This window comes from Triturus cristatus, chromosome 7, assembly GCF_964204655.1.
Source record: "Triturus cristatus chromosome 7, aTriCri1.1, whole genome shotgun sequence".
NCBI classification, from domain to species: domain Eukaryota; kingdom Metazoa; phylum Chordata; class Amphibia; order Caudata; family Salamandridae; genus Triturus; species Triturus cristatus.
Window position 1 is genome coordinate 1,544,835,451 of NC_140590.1, and position 22,612 is coordinate 1,544,858,062.

General features: G+C 46.6%; 1 protein-coding gene across 2 annotated transcripts in view; it reads left to right on the forward strand.

Moving 5' to 3' along the window:
- The first annotated feature begins 12,751 nt into the window (after positions 1-12,751).
- Positions 12,752-22,612, forward strand: part of HNF4A (hepatocyte nuclear factor 4 alpha) — a 572,114-nt gene continuing 562,253 nt past the window's right edge. For both annotated transcript variants that reach the window (XM_085619322.1, XM_085619324.1), the window contains exon 1: positions 12,752-12,906. In XM_085619322.1, coding sequence (XP_085475448.1) covers positions 12,858-12,906 — 49 coding nt within the window. In that variant the 5' untranslated portion in view covers positions 12,752-12,857. The remainder of the gene's footprint in view (positions 12,907-22,612) is intronic.

Consider the following 22,612-nt stretch of genomic DNA (forward strand, 5'->3'; position numbering starts at 1 on the left):
ACGACTGGAACGTACTGGGGTGTAGGTAGACGGGGCTATGACACGTACTGGGGTGGGGGTGGGGCTCGAACGTACTGGGGTGTAGGTACACGGGGGTATGACACGTACTGGGGTGGGGGTGGGGCTCGAACGTACTGGGGTGTAGGTACACGGGGGGTACGACACGTACTGGGGTGGGGGTACGACTGGAACGTACTGGGGTGTAGGTACACGGGGGGTATGACACGTACTGGGGTGGGGGTAGGACTCGAACGTACTGGGGTGTAGGTTCACGGTGGTACGACACGTCCAGGGGTGGGGGTACGACTGGAACGTACTGGGGTGTAGGTACACGGGGGGTATGACACGTACTGGGGTGGGGGGTGTACATAGACGGTGGTACGACACGTACAGGGGTGGGGGGTGTACATTGACGGTGGTACGACACGTACAGGGGTGGGGGGGTGTACATTGACGGTGGTACGACACGTACTGGGGTGGGGGTACGACTGGAACGTACTGGGGTGTAGGTACACGGGGGGTATGACACGTACTGGGGTGGGGGTACGACTGGAACGTACTGGGGTGTAGGTAGACGGGGCTATGACTCGTACTGGGGTGGGGGTGGGGCTCGAACGTACTGGGGTGTAGGTACACGGGGGGTACGACACGTACTGGGGTGGGGGTACGACTGGAACGTACTGGGGTGTAGGTACACGGGGGTACGACACGTACTGGGGTGGGGGTACGACTGGAACGTACTGGGGTGTAGGTACACGGGGGGGTATGACACGTACTGGGGTGGGGGTACGACTGGAACGTACTGGGGTGTAGGTAGACGGGGCTATGACACGTACTGGGGTGGGGGTGGGGCTCGAACGTACTGGGGTGTAGGTACACGGGGGGTATGACACGTACTGGGGTGGGGGTGGGGCTCGAACGTACTGGGGTGTAGGTACACGGGGGGTACGACACGTACTGGGGTGGGGGTACGACTGGAACGTACTGGGGTGTAGGTACACGGGGGGTATGACACGTACTGGGGTGGGGGTGGGGCTCGAACGTACTGGGGTGTACATAGACGGTGGTACGACACGTACAGGGGTGGGGGTGTACATTGACGGTGGTACGACACGTACAGGGGTGGGGGGGTGTACATTGACGGTGGTACGACACGTACTGGGGTGGGGGTACGACTGGAACGTACTGGGGTGTACCTAGACGGGTGGGGGTATACATATACGGGGGGTACGTGTCGGACGTACGGGGGCTGGGGGGAGTGTTGGGCGCGTATGCGGGCACATGTCTCCATGGTTGCTATAGGTGTTCGGTGCGGACGGTGTTTTTTCCATACGGTTGTACGCTCGGACGCACGGGATGGATCGTGATTCCTCGGTCGGACTTGGATTTTTACGTTTGTAAGGTAAATCGTCCGAGGACGTGTCGGACACATTTTCCGACCCGAGGACGTGTGGGGAATGATTCCCAGTGCGGTTCGTATGGACTTTTTACCATGCGAATCGTGATTGCCAGTTCGTACGGCACTTGTACGATTCGTACGGTAAAAAGACCCGATACGAGTCGTACGGGGACATTTTTTACCGGATCGTGATCGGCACCTCTGTGTTTGAAAATACCACTTTTAGAAAGTAGGTATTTTCTTGTCTAACCATTCAAACCTGCCTCTGCTAGGCTGCGTATTCCTTGTCTGGAGTTTGAGTGACAGGTACTGGGGAATTCCAGGAGACAGGGTGAGGCAGCCCAGTGGTGAATAGAGAGATCTGCATCTAGATAGGAGGGAGGAGTTGCACCTGGGACCTGAATAGGGCTGTGCCTTCCCTCCACAATGCTGGCTCCACCTCTTGTGGTGCGTCTTATGTCTCTGCCCTGCACTCTGAAAGGAAAGAAGGAGTCATGTAAACAAAGTGCTCCAGGACTGACCAGAACTGGTTTGGACTAGGCAAAGGCCTCTCTGCCTTCAGAGAACAAAGGAAAACTTAGTATAAATATTGGGACCCCAACCCAAGAACTTTAGATCACTTTGGGAAACAAGAAGAAACCTTTGCTGAGGAGTGGAACCAGACGAAACTGAGGAGATAGTATCCCTAAGCTGAAGTGCTGCTTGTGGGGTTGGCCTGCAGTGGTTGCCTGACTGCCAAAGAAAGGAGAAAGGACTTTGTGTGCATTTTCATTCAACTTGTGTAAGGATCTCCAAGGGCTTGGAAAAGAGCTTGCCTCCTGCTGAAGTCTCAGGGACAACAGACTTCAACCCCCAGCTCCCCAGAGTTCTTTGGAAGTGCCTGCTGCTGTTTTGGGCCTTCTGAGGGACTGCGTGTCGCAAGGAGCTGGAAGCGCGACTCACGGAGAAGCTTCTTGCAGTTGCAGCCGCTGCCGTTGCATCTCTGAACAAGGGTGTCGCCGCTGGAGCTGTCGCATTGCACCGCATCAAGAGAAGTGTCTCGCATCGAGGAAGAAGCGTGTCGCAGCCGCTGCCTTCGCATCTCTGAACAACGATGTCGCCGCCGTAGCTGTCGCATTGCACCGCATCAAGAAAAGCACCTCACATCCACGGAGAAGCGTGCCGCCGCCGGAGCTGCTCCCGTCGCATCACTGAACAAGGGTGTCGCCGCTGCAGCTGTCGCATCGAACAGAAGCGTCTCACATCGTCGGAGAAGAGTGTCGCCGCCAAAGCCGCTGTTGTCGCATCACTGGACAAGGGTGTCGCCACTGCAGCTGACGCATCGAGTCTTCTCGCAGCATCGGAGAAGTGTACCGCATCAGGAAGATCTTCACGTCTTTATTTCTTTGCACCAAACTTTCATCGCATCACCATCCTTGCAACACTTTTGTTGCTCTGAATGTCGCTTCTAAAGATACATTGAACTAAAAGTGTTGCATTTAAGAACTAAAGAGAACTAAGCTAAAACTTCCTTTTTAAGTAACAGTATTGTGGATTTTTGTCGTTTATGGTCTTGTGTTAAATATATATAAAGCATACTTATTTTTTATATAAAGCTTGGGTGGTGTCCATCTGTAGTGTTGTCACTGGATTACTGTATGTGTTCACAAGTGCTTTACACACTGCCTCTGAGATAAGCCTGTCTGCTCGTGCCAAGCTACTAGGGGGGTGAGCAGGGGTTATTTTAGGAGTGTACCCCCTTACCCTGACTAGAGGCAAGGGTCCCTATTTGTCACAGGTGCATACCTGTGCCAACTAGAGACCCCCAAATCTAACACTCGTGATTACACTGAGGTAGGGTGACCAGATTTCCCAAGCCCAAAATAAAATGGGACATTTCACAAAAATTGAAGTAGGACTACAATTTCACATCCCAGAGGGGGGCTGAGTGCCTGGAAGATGGCGCTCACTAATGGAGCAAAAATGGACCCCTAGCTGCTACAGGACATAGACTGCCTACAGGCGCAAAAGGCTAGTTCGGTGTGGCCTCCCAAAAACCCTACAAAATCGCCTGGGACAGATGACCAAAAAAGAAAAACAGGGCCTGTTCAGGCAAATCTAAGATGTCTGGTCACACTACACCGAGGCCTCAGGCTTATTGACTCCTGCATGGGGAGAGGGGGAGCCTGTGGAGTTTTAAGGTCTTACCATCCTAGGCGCGAGAAGAACAGTGGTTCCTGTCACTGAGGATGGCTTCATTCATAAACAAAAGGGAGGCCTCCATTGCATCGGAGGCCTTTGGAGCCTTTTGGGGGCACCATGAAGGAAATGTCAAGCTTGGGCGTGAGGCCAGTGGAAATGAGAACCTGTTGGTCTAGTGATTGGAAAACATCCCATTAGCCTTTGACTGCAGGACCTGGGAACCAGGTTTATTTTTTTCCTCTGCCCCCTCGTCAGACTGCCCTGCTCCTGGGGGTTGCCAGCAAACCCCTCCATGGGGGATTAGCAGCAGAGTGGGGGCTGGTTTAGACAACCTTATTACTCTGTTCTTCCACTGACTCATCATCAATGCCCGACCTAATGTGGACACCTCATGACGCAGCTCAGTCAATCAATCAATCAATCAATCAAGGTTTGTAAAGCCTGGCTACTCACTCATGAGGGTCTCAAGGCACTGGTAGGGGGGGTTGCTGACCCGTCTCCACTAAGGTGTTCAGTTGAAGAGCCAGGTCTTGAGGTCCTGCCTGAATTGGGTCAGCAACAGGGATTGTCTGAGGAGGGTCGGAAAAATGTTCCAGGTCTTGGTGGCGAGGTAGGAGAAGGATTTTCCTCCGCTTCTTGTCTTGTGGATCCAGTGGACAGTGGCCAAGGCCATCTGGAAGAGCAGTGGTGTCTGGTGGGGACGTGGAATGAGATGCGGTGGTTCAGGTATGCTGGTCCTGCATCATAGAGGGCTTTGTAGGCGTGTGTGAGGAGCTTGAAGGTTATCCTTTTGTTGACTAGAAGCCAGTGAAGTTCTTGGAGATGTTCAGAGATGTGGCTTTGGAGGGGGATGTCAAGGACCAGCCTGGCTGCGGTGTTTTGAATGTTCTGAAGGTTTCTGAGGAGTTTCTGGGTGATGCCAGCATAGAGTGCATTGCCGTAGTCAAGTCTGCTGCTGATGAGTGTGTGGGTGACTGTTTTTCTGGATTCGGTGGGGATCTATCTGAATGTCCTTCGAAGCAGGCAAAGTGTGTGGAAGCAAGATGATGTGACGGCGTTGGTCTGATGGTTCATTGTGACCGAGGAGCCCAATATGATGTAGAGGTTTTGTGCATGGTCTGTGGGGGTAGGCAGAGTTCCCAGAGTGGAGGGCCACCAGGAGTCATTCCATGCTGAGGGAGATGGTGCTAGGATGAGAGTTTCGGTCTTGTCCGAATTCAGTTTGAGGCAGCTGCTCTTCATCCAGGTGGCAACGGCCTTCATCCCTCTCTGAAGCTGTTTTTGACGGTAGTTGGTTCGTTGGTGAGGGAGAGGATCAGTTGGGTGTTGTCAGCATAGGAGATGATGTTGTGTCCATAGTTTATGACGATGGTTGTGAGAGGGGCCATGTAGATGTTGAAGAGGGTGGGGCTCAGAGAGGGAACTTGGGGAACTCCGCAGCTTCTCTTTGTGGGTTCGGAGAGAAATGGAGGTAGCCTTGTTGCAGATGCCGGCGTTGTGGAGTCTCTTGATTAGGGTGCGGTGGGAGATGCTGTCGAAGGCGGCCAAGAGGTCCAGGAGGATCAGGGCTGCGGTTTCACCTCGGTCGAGGAGGGAGCGGATGTCGTTGGTGGCGGTGAGGAGTGCAGTCTCAGTGCTGTGGTTACTCCTGAAGCCAGATTAGGAGATGTCCAGGATGTGGTTAGCTTCAATGAAATTGGAAAGTTGGGCATTAATGGCCTCGTCGATGACCATGGCTGGGAAGCGGAGCACAGAAATGGGTCTGAAGTTCTTGAGGTCTGTCGGGTCGGTGGATGGTTTCTTTAGTAGAGGGTTGATCTCGGTGTGTTTTCAGTCATCGGGGAAGGTGGTGGTCTCGAGGGAGCAGTTGATAGTCCGGCAGAGCTCGGGGGCAAAGGCGGTGGCTGCTCTGTGGAAGATGTGGTGCGGCATGGGTCCGAGGGAGCTCCGGAGTGGATGCTTTTCATGGTTTTGAGAGTGTCATCCATGGTGAGCGGAGTCCAGGTGTGTAGGATCCGTTGGGGCGCGGCGTGGTTGGGTGCGGTAGTGTCGGGCTTGGTGGGAGGGTCTTGGGTGTTGAAGCTCTCATAGATAAGCCTGATCTAGTGGTGGAAGAAGGTGCCAAGTTTGTCGCAGAGGTCCTGGGATGGTGGGACATCCATGGTCTCGCTGTTGGGCATGGCGAACTCCTTGACAATGGCAAAGTGTTCTTTACTGTTGTGTGCGTGGGTGTTTATTCTGTCCTGCAGGGCTGTCTTCTTAGTTGTTTTGAGGAGGAGGTGATGTGTGGTGACCGTTGCTTTGAAGGCGGTGTGGGATTCTCTTGTCATCTGCAGGTGCATCTGAACTCATGGATCGTAGGGGTGAACCAGCTGAATTCTTGGAGGGCTGCCCACAGAAGCCCTGAATTCCTGTAAGTGAGTAAAAACGTTTTGAGCTTCCAATGCTATTTGTAGCCCTTTCTCTTCTGAAACAGGAGCAAGGGGGATGCTGTTTATCTTTACTATTGGAGGTGAACTAATGGGGGTTAGGTCATTGGTATTATTATTATTTCCTGTCTTTATTTATTGAGGGGGCCTATTTTACTGTGTATTTTGGCTCTGTGATTGCGTGAAGGCACTACCTCCCCACACTGTCATCCCTCCCTGCTGGGGTGGTGACCCAGTCCCTTTTGCGCTGGTTCCCTGTCTGTGGCTGATGCTGCCACCTGCTTCCCCAGTTGCTAGATCCCTGCTGCCATTGTGCGGCAACCGGCAGACCTCCCTGCGACTGTGCATAAGGTACGTTCTGAGATTACCCTGTGCTTTTTACTCAGGAGGGACACTCATGGGGCGTTGTGGTTGCTGGCCATGGCTCATTAACTTCTGCTGCATTTGCTTCTCATGATATGCCTTTATCTGGCACCTCACTACTAGGTGACCCCACCTTTGGCAATAGTAGCATTCTGTAGGGCCTGGCTGCAGCCAGCCTTCCTAGTCTTCACTACCATAATCTTGTTGTGCTCCTGGACTGCCTGTTTGGAACCCTATAAAGTTTTGCAGTGGATCCCCCATTGTGACTGGTGCCATCTACACGGTTGTGGCCATCGCTGCCCCTTCAAGGGCAGTCTTTTTCAACTTGTGTCGAACTAGTTTTGCTGTGTCTCTTTGGGCCTGCTCCTGCTTCGCTCTATCTTCCTCTTGCTTTTTCGTAAGGTAGGGGAGTATATGAGCTTGTATCTCCCGCCAGAATTTGGTATCTAAACCAAATACGCTGTCCAGCCCGCTCTGTATCTCAATGGGTAACCCTTTCTTAAGAATATTGTAGAAAAATGTGACTTGTGAGTCCGTATTGGTCCACTGCTGTCCGGTTTCATTTCCCCATCTTTCCCTCATTCTATTTCAGAAATCGTTTATGCTTTCCTCTGGCTTCATGGTCTCTACCATTATCCCTCTTACGTCTGGGCAGTCTGGAAATATTTCTCTCATGGTCTTTCAGGTCCGGTGTATGTGCATATTAAATGCGGCCTGTCATGCATGATTTATAGAATGCGAACTTGGCCAAAACACTGTGTTAGTCTTCTCCCCAATTAGACTGCTTAGCAAACTATCAATATCTCCTATCTCATTTTCCTGCCCAACCCAGCAATGACCGTAACTTTGTCCTCAACCCCTCTTTATCCATTTGGGACCATGGCACGTACATAATCCCTGCACACCTGTAGTAAAGAGCACACTCTCATGCTAGGTCACTCTATGGGTTTTCCTTCAACATAGCGTTCCCATCTTGCGAGGCATTGCTGCATGTAAAGGAAGTACCACTTAGGGTTTCCTCCTTCATGCATGATGCAGTCGTCTGCTACTGCTATGTCCTCCGGCTCAAACGATCCTCCCTTGGCCAAGACCTGTCATATTGGTCCCTATCCTCAGTACAGTCCGCTAATAGGTCGCAAAAAGGGAACACAAAGGTCTTGCCTTCCCTTTGAGCTATTATCTCCCTCTGGGTTTGTCTATCTTTGTCATGCACCCATGAGGAGCAACATGTACCCTCACCGCTGCTTCCCTCGTTAACATGCACTGGTGCCATTATGATCTTCCTGCATCGCAGGTGGGTACTTACCTGGTGGCCTTGCTCCTTGATCTCTTGGTCAGCCTACGTGGACTGAACAATGTGGCTTTGAGCCCTACTAATAGCCTTTCATTGACCTCCGATTCTTCCCAGGACGGCACCCTGTATCTGGCTTCACTATCTTCATGAGGAGCGTGAGCTGTCCTATACTCTCGTTCTAACTCCCGGATGTGCGCTCTCTCTCTCTCAAGCCTCTTTTCATGGCTTTCTTCCTTGCACCGTCTGGCCTGTTCCTTTTGCTAGATCTATGTGCTGCTTTAGTTAGCCTGGTTTCACCCTCAAATTCGCTCTCCTCCTCGGCCACCTGGGCAAATCCTGTAGCCCCACCCTTATCATCGGTTCCCAGGGAATGGAGCTCCCTTCATCTCCAGAGGTCACGGTGTCGTTAGCAAGAACTGCCACAAACTTACCTGACACACGTTTGCGCTTGCCTGACCTAGTGGGAATGTATATTTTACCCACCTTTGTGGTGTCACATGTCGATGTTGGTGGACGGGGAGTCGAGCTGTTGGGGACCTTCCCTCAGAACGTGGGCTACACTAATGGCAATGCAAGCGTGCTTTTAGATTTCTTGGGCTTAGACCTGACTGACCTTTTTTTAGTGGGGGGCTCATTGGTGTCTACTATTATTGGTTTCTAGTATCCTAATGCAAGGGGAGCTGGTGTCAGTACATCCATTCTCATTTCATTTGGAATACAATTAGTCAATGGTCTCCTTTGTGTTTTCCTCGAGCAGCCTCAGCGTCCAAGGCTGCTGGCCGCCAGCAGTGGCTGGTGGGGATGTTGTCACGTGCGAGGTGCTTCAGCAGAAGGTCCACAGGGGGACACTCTCATGCTATGGAGAGTTTGCTAGTTCTTCATCAAGAATCTTTCGAGGCATGCTTCTAGCTCTTCATCTTGAGCAACCCTGATTCATAGAGCTTTATTAAGGATCTGTAGAAATCTCTCAACATCCACATTTGCCTGGGACCGTTGTGGTGTGATTTTTCTGTGTCGCACTCCCAGGTTTTTGAGGTAGTCCCTAAAGTCTTGGCCTTAAAATGGGGGGTCGTTGCCCATTTTGACCTCTTCAAATCTGGATCATATGTTCTTTTCTTGTAAATAGGTCCAACCATTTTGGTTTAAAATGCAATGGAATATACATAACGTTTTGTAAGTATCTTTTAGTATCAACTTCCTGACAATTGTGCTGGAAATATCTGCAAACTCAATTTCATCATCCCTACCCACTCAAAATTCATTATTCCCTGATCTACTTCTAACCCTTGGTACTGAGGTAACCCTGATCGAATGGGAATCGACATCCAAGGTCTCTTTTAAAAAATGGTCGTCTATGTTTTGCGACGCTAGAAGTGTAGACAACATAATGTATTCAAAACTACACTTACCTCGTAGCGCAAGACAACTATGGGACAGTCTTGATGAATACCTACAGAAATGCAAGCCCGCATAATCATATCCTTTGTTACACACCACAAACGTAAGGTTGCTGATATACGATAGCTATCATCAGACCAGACTCACTGAGATTACATTAGTTAGCTCATAAGAATTTGTAAGCTTTATTTAAAAGATAGTTCCTTGGCGGACTGATTATCAGAGCATAACTCACTTTCTCCATCTCCCTTCCTTTTGTTCTTGTCTGACTTTCTTTCACCTTATATATTTTTGGTGCACTTCTAGTGAATGCTAAGATCGTCTAGCCATCGGTGGAATGTGCTTCCTATACTGAATCTCTATTGTATATTGTACAGTTCTTCCATATCTTAATAACTGCTTTGTGGTACTCTACTTACATTTGTTATTTTGTAGCATAATGTGATACAAGCTCTAATCTAACCCCAAAATGCACACATTGATGTATGTTGGTCTATTTTAAGTGTATCCTGCATTTTGGATATAAAACGTAATAAAAATTGTAGAACAGAGACTATTTCAATCCAAAATCCTTCCAAGATCGCACATTTACAAATTCTCATGTTTGCAGATCCTCTTCTCAACAGCATACCTTGTGCTAAGAAACAGCAGTAGCCGATCATTCCTCTCACAGTTCTCCCAAAATGTGATATTGAAATTAATACTTTGTCTGTGTCTAAATTAAACGAAATAATGCCAATGTAATTGTGACAATCGTGTGAAATTGAACCAAATTCCTATAAAACACGAATCTTGAATTCAACTTGATGATTAGCTGAAAAGTCACTCCAGGTCCACGTTATGCTGATTTTGATGGTACTGGGATGAAACCCAGAATGCATCACATAGTCAAGGGTTTCCAGACAAAAATTAGTAGGAATTTATTTTGCATCAATTTTAACTCTAATATATTTGACATTGAAACTATGTGCCCCCTAATTTAGTCTTGGGAGTAGCAAGTGACAGAGGAAACGTGAATGAATACTGACACTTTTGTAAAGTTTTGCAGAAAACATTGTATACAGTCAGTGTTGGCCTTTGGCTAACCCTTTTACTCCTAACCTCTGGCAGGTGTTCCACTTTAACTGTTTATGACACAGCAACACAGACTTAGATTACAGATAAGGGCTTCCAGGCAGCCACACCTAGGCTAACTTTTGCCTCTCTGGTATTGACATGGCTGAGGATCAACTTACTATGTGGTATTGCTCACATCTTTATCTCCCAGGCTGTTCTGAGTGTTACTCCTGAGCCATACACACTCCAGTCTCACAATTTGAAAGATGCATGGGTAATTTGAGTGTGATTCACTGAACCTTTGCATTCCCATGTTCAACTTAGGTGAGTCAACAGTGCCATCCGATGGCACAAATGGTAGACCCTGTTGTATGGAGTGAAGATATGTATAGTTATGCCTGAAAATTTAACCCACAATCTTAAGAATCCCACCAGTATTAAGGACCATCAGTAGTCCAGCTTCAGTTTGGGAGTTAAAGGGCATTTCAACAACCCCCCGTGGTGAAGCAGGCAGTGGCCGTTGTTAATGAGCGTATAATTTAAAAAGTCATATTTTTTGGGTCAGAAATCATTATTCTCAGTGCTTTTCATACCCAATGTGCACACTTATGTTTAGGGACAGGAAGAGAATCCAGTAAGGTTGCAAAATCCTCACAGACCCATATTTACTGGGTGTGGGGAAAAATGAATTTCACCACCGGGAAAAATAGTTTATATGTGGAAAAGATAGAAAAACCGTGAGGCACTTTTGCACTTAAACCCTCATTGGAAAGCACTCAGGTTTGCCAGGTCCACGTGTCAGTAGCTCATCCAATGCAGGTTTTTCCCTTGTGATACTTGCAGTTTTGTATTTTCAGTTATTATTGTATGACTACAAGCATCTGAACGCAAATTTAAAACAAGCATTGGCATAGCCAATAGGTCTCGCCTTTGGGACCTTATAAGTGTTTAGCCATGCAACAGTTGCATAACTAAATACTTATAAGGTCCCAAAAGCGAGACCTATTGGCTATGCCAAGCGGCCGCGAAAGTGATCGCGATCGCAATCAAACATCAAAGCGGCCGTGCGGCCGCGAAAGTGAAAGTAATCGCGGTCAAGCGCGGCGCACGCGCGCCCGCGCACATGCACTGTAGCTCTAGGCTGGCCTGGTAGCACTTTTTGGAGCCCTCTCAATAAGTCTCGCCAGACCAGCGTATGCGCTGGGTCAGGCGAGACGTAAAAAACTTCAATGCAGTTGTTACTCATGCACGGGCCTGGGAAACCTGGGGGCTCAGTCACGTGAAACCATTGAAACGATAAGAAATGCATAAAAGTAGATGCACTGTCCTTCTAAAGTGGCTCCACTTTTTAGAACTTTTTTTTGTGTTCTGATGTACTCCAACATTTCAGCAGATGTGTGGGAAGTTTTTGCGGGGACCTCAGTAAACAAAAAGACTTGTGCGGGCCCCACAGTACATGATAACCTGTTTCTAGGTTTGAAAATATGCTCCAAAAAGGAGAAAACACAGCAGTTCTAGCATTTTAAGCCATCTAGTGGTAGATCTACGTTATCTGACTCATTATTATCAAACCGGGCAGACTTGCTTTAAAGTCTCTAAATACATCTTGAAGCAGGGGCCCTATTAACATACAGTACCTTTGGACTTATGCCCCCATCAGGGGCGTAGCATTCAGAGGTGTTTGGGGTGTTACACCCCCCAATCCATGTATTTTCTGGTAAATAGTTGGGTATGGTTGCTTTCAGTCGGGTATGGTGAGGTGTCTGCCGGATTTCACCACTATTATTTACATGCACACAGACAAAAATGCACACCTACTTTCTCCCTCTCTCAGTTTTGAAAGTCTTCAAAAATGTTAGTTATTTAACAAAATATTGTGATTTCTCCCACCTAGTACCCCTTAAAATCCACATTCCTCTCCCTTTTCACTGCCGCTTAAGCCCCTCTCATGGGCTCTGCTTGTTTTTGATTATATTGTTTGAAAATCTGAAGCTCACACTCCCCCTCAAACTTACTGATAAAGCTACCCCCCTGCCCCAGTCCCCCTGACGTCCCTACAAGTCAGCTGGACTTGTGAGGAGACTGCAGCTCCCGAGCCCTGTTCTGACTGCTCAACCAGAGCACCTGTTTAGGGAAGGATGAATCCAGTTAGGACTTGTTAGTTGAACCATAAAATTACCTGACACGCAAGGCGAACAACCTCAATGGGCAGCGAGAGAGAGGCAAGCAGACATGGGAACTGTCACAAGAACTTCCTTAATTGCAGTGTGATTGCCAGGGCAGCCATGCAATTCACACAGGAAAGGAGAAGTAGGGTTAATTTGTTAGCAAGCTTCCAGTGAGCATATACATAATACCACCTGAAAGCTGAAAGAATTCTAAAGATGAAAAGACAGAGAGAGAAGCTGTCATGTCTGGTCTCCTTGCTCCTACTGGCATTCATTTATTGAAACAAGGTGTGAATTAACCCTGAAACACTGCAGTAAAAAGTCATGTTTGAGTTTCTAGCCTGCCAGTTACTATAGCTACGGCTACCTTGCAGGCTCGTTTCCATAAGAGATTGGTTACTATTTAACATCTCCACCCACATTAGTCCTGATTAGGAGAATCAATAAGATAACAGGCGGCTCACGCTTCCCTCCCTTTTTTTATAATACCTGGCCTCTTTTCCCCAGAACTTTTTTTGTTATGCTTTCTCAGTTTTCGTCAAACATTTTGGTGGATTGGCGGTTGAGACATGGTCAACGTTAACGCGCAAGTAAATTCGAATATGGATGTTCCATATGGTGAGTACGATTCCTCCTTCGCGATTGCTCTTTTTTGCACTGGATATTTTCAGCTGTTGTGGTTGGTGTACGTGTTAGAACTCAGAATGAGAAAGGCTTAGAAGGGACTTGGATGTAAAATACCTTTAAATTCACATTTTAAGGAAGAGCTTGTTAGACATCAACATCCCTACAATTGATATTCAAGTACACTATAAATTTTCAAATTCTCTATAAGTTGTAGTATTTTCAAATTCTTGTATGTAGATCTGGGATCATACCAAACTGACGTATTGTTCAAACGACAACGCTAAATGATGCTTGTGTTTTGTTGCTTAAGGTGTAAGCGCGGCGGCTTCCCACACGCAACGTGGTCAGTCAATGTCTAACTTAGACTTTGATCTGTTGTCAGACTGTGGGACTGTTCCAGGTTGCTATCAGACACACGCGTAGAAAGCGAAATATTAGTTGTGGCACTTGTAGTTCAACAACTTGTGTGGGCACTTCAAATGTCACTTACATTTTGCATTGATAACATGTGTTGTCAGCTGAGCTACTGATATGAGAAACCAGGTGGTAGTAAGCACTATGTAAAAGTTTCAAAACAATTACCACTGCCCGAAAAGTGAAGGCACCTTAACACTATCTCTCGAGTTTTAAGTTTTAAAAAAAAAATACTTTACATGTTTCTTAAACGAACGTAGAAAACCACTGTGATCCAAAGTTTACAGTGTTATAAATGTGCTGCAGGCCTCCGATATAAATAGGAAAATCTAATATATTCAGTTATTTTTCATTTTCCACTAATTAATTGTTTGATTGCAAGTAACCACCCCTTCTTAGGTTTCTTTATTTTCTCAATTTATCTATTATAGTATTGATAACTGTGCGGTAACCAGAAAGGTTTCCGATGCAAAAGACAAGCACTGTTAAACCACCACATTGCCGAAGGCTTAACAGGAAGTTGAGATTGTGTTTTGTATTAGTGAGAGATATCGTTTCTCCATGCCAGAAATGTAACTTTAGGAGACTTTTATTTTATTACTAAATATTGCATGTATTATCTATTTTTCTTTTGTCAGATCATATGTTATTTATTTAATGGCTACTGGATTAAACAAATCGAAGATATACAATAATCAGGAAATATTTGAAAATGATTGTCACGGTTTGGAAATGGCTTAGTTGTTGTCTGTATTTGTTTCATTATCTAGAGACTGTTTGGTTGTTTGTGTCATGTCCTGTATTATTAGGCTCCCAGATGCTAGGTTAAGGTGTAGCATTTTGTACACGCCAGATAGATAGATAGCCGTGGAGAAAATATGAATGGGTGTCCTTAATTGTTGTAAAGTAGAAGGGTGCCTTGCACCCCCGTTTAATGGAGGGGTGGGAATGTAAACAGAGTGACAGCGACCAGCAAACACACGATGCAAAGCACACATTTTGTGATACAGAGAAACATAATCTGGAAAACAAGCTACCGAGGGAAACAGTCATTCGAAGAATAATTGTTGGCAAAAGAGGAAACACCACTGAAGGCACAGGGCTCTCTGTTTCTGTAAAAACAGAGTTTCCGGTTTGCTTTGTCATTGCAATTTTAAGTGTGACTACTGGGAAAAGTTGCATTTGTGCTTGGAATTTCTAAATCTTATATCACGAAGTTAGCATTTGTGGATTGCCCTGACTTTAGATTCCACTCTAGTGGAAAAACTATTCAGTATGCTGGAATTCCTGCAATTATATGTTTAGTGTTAGGGGTGAAAGCAGCAGTGTTCCCACGTTAATACTCTAATGTTTCTCCCACATATCAATGTACAATTAATTATGACTTGGTAACATAACTGTTCTCTTGAAATTTGCTGTACATGGAGTATTGTTACTAAACCTACTTGACGTTCATGTTGTTCTAAGTTAAAGATGTAAATGTAAAGCGCTCTGATACCCTACTTAGGGTCATGTTTGCGCTATATAAAACACTAAATAAAGAAATAAATAAGATATTAGATATTACTCCACCGTCTTGAGGAAGCAACCATCTTCAAAGTACATTTAACAGACACAAACTCAAAAACCATGAGTTAAATCTAGTGTCCGGCAAATTCACTTGTTTGTCTGAGTTCTAAGGTTTCGAAGTGTAACGCCACAATAATCTCGAAAAATTGTGCTATTTTCTATTACGTTCTTTTCTAATAGTCAATAGGACTTTTACCACGACTGTTACTTGAAGTGAGTGAATGGCTGTCTCTCTTTCACTTCCTCCTTTATATAGAGAAAACTATATGTTGAGAATGTTTCTAATGGTGCCCTTTTGTTACAAATAAATTTCTTTCAGGGTGGGCATATGTTATATTGAGGCAATGGATTAGTATTTGGAATCTGATAAAACATATCAAAATTCACAGTGTAAATATTATCACAGTATGCACTGATTTACTGATTAATATATTTGGAGGGAGGCTGCTAATGGATCATTAGTCCCAATTTCCCCTAACCTCCCCCCGCATCAAGTGAGATTGGTAATGATGCCCAGAAACCCCTACTATCACCCATGTGTACAGGTCCTAAATAGGGGGTTTGTAGGTAATAGAGAACATAGAGATGACGTACTGCTGTACTAATTCATAAATGTAAGAAATCCAAAAGGAATACTGAGGTGGGAGAAGGATTTATGACTGAAATTATAGGCTGTGAACATTAGAAAATAAGAGGAATAGATTAGAAAGTAAAATTCAAGCATTACCAATGAAAGCAATTGACACCAGCCACTAAAATGGAAGTCTTTGATGGCCTTCTACCACAATATTACATTTTAAATATTGTCCTAGCCAAAATCTGTTCAGAATATCAACTACCACAATTTTGTGAAATTAAGTATGTAAACAGACGTATAGATTCAATATGCTTAACTCCACAGGTATGTACTGTGAGGACATAGATATATCATTGTTTTATATAGATTTGGACTTAGGTACAATACATTTACCATCACTTCTATATACTTACCTTCATAATATTTATGTTGTTGATATACTGGATGATATTATCGTGTAATTATTGTAGAACAGTAGTTTGTAACTTAACATTGTAACAGTCATCCATCACTGGGCTTGTTTTCGTGTACGGGTAAGGCAAATGTGAAGAAAAATGAACAGGTACCTAATATTGTCCTGATGTATGAACATCCTCTAATCTAAGGTGTAGACTCTGCCAGAGGAGGTTTGGAGGGATGGCTTTTGGACTGAGACACCGTGCTCACCTTCTCTGTGAATGTTCTATCACGCGACAATAATGCTCACAGAGATAAGGGCCCAAGGCCTATTTCTGTCACTTGCACTATAGACAGTTTGGGAAGATAATGCGGTTGTGTTGCAGTAATAAAAAGTTAACTTAGAATCTAGTAGTGCTCCTCTCTTTCTGCTGTCACTAACAATGCTTAAGTTTGTCAATGAGTAGAAAGAACTGGCCCTGGGCGAAATTTAAATGACAGTATTTTGCATAATTTCTGAAATTTCACGTTACCCTCGTTACACGAAATTCCCCAAATTACATCACTTTGTGTAGTTCTGCATCATTCATGGTAAAAATGTTCCGCATTCACAGCAAACGTTTTACCGCAAAGACACAGAAACAACAGAACTTGAGCAGCTGTTGTCCCTGGTGATTTTATTATATGGCACTATTTATTAGCTCAAAATGCATTAACAAAAATTGGCATAAGGATATATTTAAATACTGATATATAGCCCTGAATGACAGACTTGCATTTTACCTGATTATGTGTAATTTTGCTGAAATGTTGAATAATTACAGAAAAGGAAATTAAGTGAATTTTGCACACCCCTACTCAGAAGCAAGGTAGGGGGTGAGAAAATGCAGAGGGGCTTATTTATAAACCCCTTGTACCGTGGTTGCGTCACTTTTTGTGACGCTCCGCTGGCACATGAGCCTACTTCATATTTTCCAGGCAGCACTAAGCCACTTTTTAAAAATAATGCTGTCTTCTAAATATTGTTCCCTTTAACACAGTTTTCTGCATTAAAGGGGTGTTCGATGGGTGTGGCTGGGGGCGTTCCCAGCAACATCCTTGGCTTTTTGAAACTGCCCCAGATTTATGAGAAATCGTAACTTTGAGGCCGCGCCAAAAATGTACGCCTCCCCAGGGGAGGCATAAGGGAGGCACAAAGAAGAGAAATATCTTTATTCCTCCTTGTTTTTCCTTTTTCATTCTGCAGCAGACTTAGAAAGAGGAAAAGGCCTCTTTTGATTGGTTTTGTGCAGAAAGGTTTCCCTTCCTGCACAAAAATAATCATCCCCACAATGCAGGCTTCCTTGCACCATGATGCAAAGATGCCTGCGTTGGCGCACGGCAGCCCATTGGGCTCCAGCGCAGGGGTAAAAGGAGAGGAATGCGCCGCATCTGATAGATACGGGCTATTCCTCCCATTTGTTTTGCTGTAGGGCAGCGCTGCAGGAAGGCAAATACTCATAAATGAGGCCCAGCAACAAACCCCTGAGCCATTGAAGCGCTCATCTCCTGTTGTGCGATATTGCGAGAGGCAGGTGAATCGTCCTCGAAGGCCTGGCTGCTGCTGGTAAAACATGTTTCATTGGGGTGGTACGTAGCACTCTGGAAGGTTATTTCTGGAGGAGGGCTAACATTCAGGATAGGGCTGACACGCCCCACCAACTAAAGGAAATGATCTTGACACTGACTAAAAACAGATGTGCATTGTACACCTGGAAGTGCCACCCACCCAATGAAGCGAGCGCTGATTGGATGAGCTGTAACATCAAAATTAGAGGCCCAGCACAGAAACGCACTTACTATAAGGTAAAACTGAGACCTATTTAAAAAATGAAGACATATGATTTACATAATGACAAAATGAAACTGCTAAAATATTTTTTAAGGAAAAAGTGTGAAAAATTCAGAATAATTTTAGATACTTAATTTAAATAAGTCCTCCAGTCATATACAAAAGAGTGCTCTAAACATTAACTGAAATAGCATTAACGACACACATTCAAACAGTAAATAAAGCAGTGTGGAAACAGTGATTGTGTGGGAGCAAAACCATACCCCAAAATTTGGACACATCAAAACTTACCTTATTCGATTCTCTCACCGTTTACTGGGCTGGACATGATGTTGAACCTCAGTTTCATGAAGCAGTGTGTACCCACATTATGGCACCTCCTCAAACATCCATTACGAGAGAAAAACAGTTCATTAAGTAATATGGTGCACTCAATAATTGACTTCTAGATCATTGAGCAGTTAAAGGGCTTTATTACAAAACTTCAGAGTGGTAAGCGGTACAGAGTAAATGCTATAAAGGCTCTCAGAGTGGGATGGAAGGCAGTCATCAACCTACATGAATGTTTAGGGATAACTTGACAGTCCAACTGTCACCTGATATTTAAACCAACGCCAATATTATTCTACAGTTCTTTGCTGCCACACAAATACTTGTCCATTCCCATGCTATTTACTTGTAAAGCTTTAGATTACCATACAACATTCCTTTAAAGCCGGACCGATTGGCATTGCCTATGCTTGTTAATTATTAGTGGGACTAACCTTTGTACACTTTGTAAGCAACATGGCATTTAAACACATATTTAATGCAGTATAGATACTGTCTTTACTATTACTCATAGGGAGGAAATATAGAATTAGAATCAGTGCACCATTTCCACATGGTCAGCGATTTTTTAACATTTAGATAAATAGAACTGACATTTTATCGAGCGACCGATAGGAATACAAACAAAAGCATTACCACATAATTTTTTTGTTTTTTCTGTTGTATGTGCTGCTTTAGAGATAATTGATAATAGCGGTATTTCTGTGATATTGGTAACAAAACTTGGTGCTACAGTAGTTGTACTATATAAGTACCTCCGAAACGCTTTGATAATGTTTATTGGAATAGGGCAGAATTGACTTTCATTTTCTAACAATTTTTTTCACTATGCATAAAGACAATCTGAATTGCAATGTTTAATTTTGTTCTGTAGTGCTTAATTTTTGAAGTACTTGTTTAGACTCCTGTGTTTTTAGTGAGATTCTGTTAAACAGTCAGTGAACTGAAGAAGTGTACTCCCTGAAGTGGTTATATTATATCATGAAAAATATGTTGGCATTTGTTCATTTTGAATAACAAAAAAGAGGCTAAGGACATGGGGGTGTATTCATAAGGACTTATCTTCGCTTTATCTCCACCTTAAAGCATCAAAAGTGGAGATAGATTTAACACCCTATTCACAAGCCGGTGCAAACTGCAGACATCGCCAGTATTCCCTCGATAACTGCCTCAAAATGTATCTCCACTGTGGACACCACCAACTAACCCTAATGAGGTGCAGATAGGCGTCCCTGTGCAAAAACACACAAAAAAAACCACAACACCACTTTCACAATGACCTGCCAGATCTGCGATGCGAACCAAAAACAGGCGTTAAGCCGCGGTAGCAGCAAGGAATTAACACCTGTCTTTTGCTGGTGTTAAGCAGGACGACTACCTGCAGCATAAAAGGGAGCCCAGCCAAGAGCCACACCGGAAGACCCACAGATGCCATGGAGACAATGATCATGCAACGCGGATACCCATGAGGGCCACAACACCCACCGTAACCACCCCCAGCCCTCCCCGCCCACCTGGACATACACATACCGTGCACAACACAAGAGCCACAAAAAGTGCATGATGACGCACATTGCCAAAAATAAACACACATGTGTGGCCTGAAGAATGAGAAACAGCCACACAGCACTGAAGTAACAACCCAAAACTTTATTGAAATACAACACAAAACACCAATGCGGAAGACTCCTGTCGGGTCCGTCAGGGACAACTCGACGTCACAGCTTAGGAAAATAAAGCACAAAATCAGGACGTGTGTCATGCGCACATCAAAGAAGCAAGACACAGAGAAGGAAAGAAGGAAAGAAAGCCAGAGAGAGAAAGAGAGGGAAGGAAAGGAAGGGAAGGGAAGGGAGAGAGAGACACCGCCGCCCCTGCGCACCCAGGTCACACTGCTCACCTGCTGTCATCGGTGTGTCCATCAGTGGGCACACCACGTGCCTGTGCAAGCTCCAGGCCCTGGACCCGCCACCATAACATGGTCCACATCATGCGGACCCGCCCCGCAACCAAGCAGGTCCCACATATGACGCTGAGTCTTGAGTCATCAATGGCAGAGGCCACATCTGTGCACACGTCATCATCGCAGGCTGTACACCCGGTCAGTTATTTCGGTGCCACTTACCCTGTGCAACCCCAGTCAGCGCCACGTGGTGGTAGGCCTGTGACAGCCGCAAGGCTTCTGGTGCCACTAACCCTGTGCAACCCCAGTCAGCGCCACGTGGTGGTAGCCCCGTGAAGGCCGCAAGGCTTCGGGTACCACTAACCCTGTGCAACCCCAGTCAGCGCCACGTGGTGGTAGGCCCATGACGGGCGGAAGGCTTCGGGTGCCACTGACCCTGTGCGCAACAACTCATGGGCCAATTATGATTGAGAACCGTGGAGCGTCCGTCACCACCGGCAGAGGGGAATGTCACGTTGTCGGCCCCTTATATTTGTGGGGTCACATGGCTTGTGACGCCTGTGCCGGATGGGTATGGTGTGTGTGCAAACCTGCCCTTAGGGAGTGTCCGTGACATGCTGATAACTGAACCAGTGACCTGCACACCACCAGCGAGTACGCCTGTGACAGGTAGCTATGTGGGCCCCCTCTCAGAGCGTAAGCTGAGTGGGCTGGCCTGGCGTACGCGGGACCAGCGCAGGGCTTGCAACAATGACTCGGGGGCTCTGGGCGTGGTTCAGTCCATGTCCGGACAAGGAAGTGACTAATGCGTGTGTCCCTGTTGTAGTGTCCCGCAACACAATAGGCAATGTAGCACACTGTGACCGGCATCCCACTAGATGAGCATCATTGACATAAGGGAAATCACTGTCCCTACATCCATCCACGCATTCATACATAAATGATGAAAGACATGACACAGCAGTGCGTTACTGGATGTTTATTGCACATCCTGTGGAGTTTTGCAGCTGGAGCGGTACAGGGCCATGCAAGCACACCCCACAATATGGGCCCGTGGAGGGCCAGCCAGAGTCCATCCGGGGATGCAAGTACTGCGGAAGAGGAAGGGTACAGTCCGCAGTCTGGTTACCGTGTCATTGGTCATCGAACAGGAAATGGCAGCCCATGTCGCAGTCCAAGGTGAGTGCAGCGGAGTGTTTTGGGGGTCAGTGGAAGGTCATGGGGCCATGTGCAGCACCAAGCAGAAACAGTCCAGGTGGTGAAAATTAATGCTAGTGCCTCCTTCTGAACTCAAACCCATCCACGTCCTTGTCCTCGGATGTGTGCTCTACCCCACCTGTGGCTGTTGCAGTACCGGCTGTGGCACTGTGTGCCACTGACACATCAGGGGCCGGAGGAGGATTGTCGGCCGCATTGTGTGGCAGTGACACATCCGGTGCCGGAGTGGATATGCCTGCAGCACTGTGAGGCACTGACACACCAGGGGGCGGAGATGTGGATGGTGTGGGGGCAGCAGCAGTCTTCAGCGCCACGCCTTGTGGCAGCAATGGCATGATGAGGATCTGCAGGGCATGGTAGATCCCAGCTACATTTCACTGATGTGCAGCGGCGGCTGCCATCCTTTCCGCCTCCATCCACACCATGTTCTCCAAGAGCGTCTGCATGTGTGCCAACTCACGGCTGGCTTCGCTGGAGCCCCTATGAGGGGACAGGTGTTCTTCTCTCCACGTCAATGACTCCAGTGATGTCAGTCAGGGCTCGTTGGAGGCCATGTAGCGGGCCTATACACCCATGGATGGCATGGTAGCCATGATGTCGAGCCCCACCCGCACCTGCTCAGCTGTCTACCTCTGGCCCTCCAGCACACGGCGTTGGAAGGCCATGTGTTGTTCCTGGGGGTATTGGGCGACAGCCGGGGCTGTGGGTGCCACCTGCTGGTTGGTTTGGATAGTGGGTGGGGTCTCCTCGATGCAGCTGAGCTGCCCTGATCCTGGAGGTGAGTTGCGGATGATGTCAATGATGTCTTGGGGGGCTTGGGTGTTAATGCTGGGGGTGTCCTCCTCGTCATCAGTGAAGAGTGTCTGGGACTGCTCTGCAGGAGGTGCTGACGGTGCCCCTGCAATGTGAAGGGAAGATGGTGTATTAAAATGTGTCCACATGTATGTAGCCGCATGGTACATGTTGACATTCAGACAGCATGACATTGTACATTGTGACAGTCTGTAGATCTGGGCCATGACCCAGAGTCATTGTGGGTGTGCACTGTGCTCTGCTTGATTGTGCATGAGTGCCATTGTGGCCATCTCCACCTGTCCCCCCAGTACCTGGTGGTCACTCACCCTGTTGCGGTTGTGTTGTGACCTGTCAAGCAGTGTCCAGTCCCCCGACTCCGGCCACAGTCTCCACACTGATGACTGTCGACACCAGCTCCTCCATGTCATCCAGCACGAGCTGTGGCTCTGGGTTCCCACCTCCAGTCTGCATTGCTGCATTCTGGTTGGCTGCAAGTATATCCTTGGTCTTGCGCATGATGTCAGTCAGCGTCTTGACCTCGTCCATTGACCTCTTCTGCTCTCCAACAGCATTCACCTTGTTTACGATGTCCCGCCATATTCAATTTTTGGTGTCCAATGACACGTTAGAGGTGACGAACAGTTGTTGATGGTGTCCCATCACC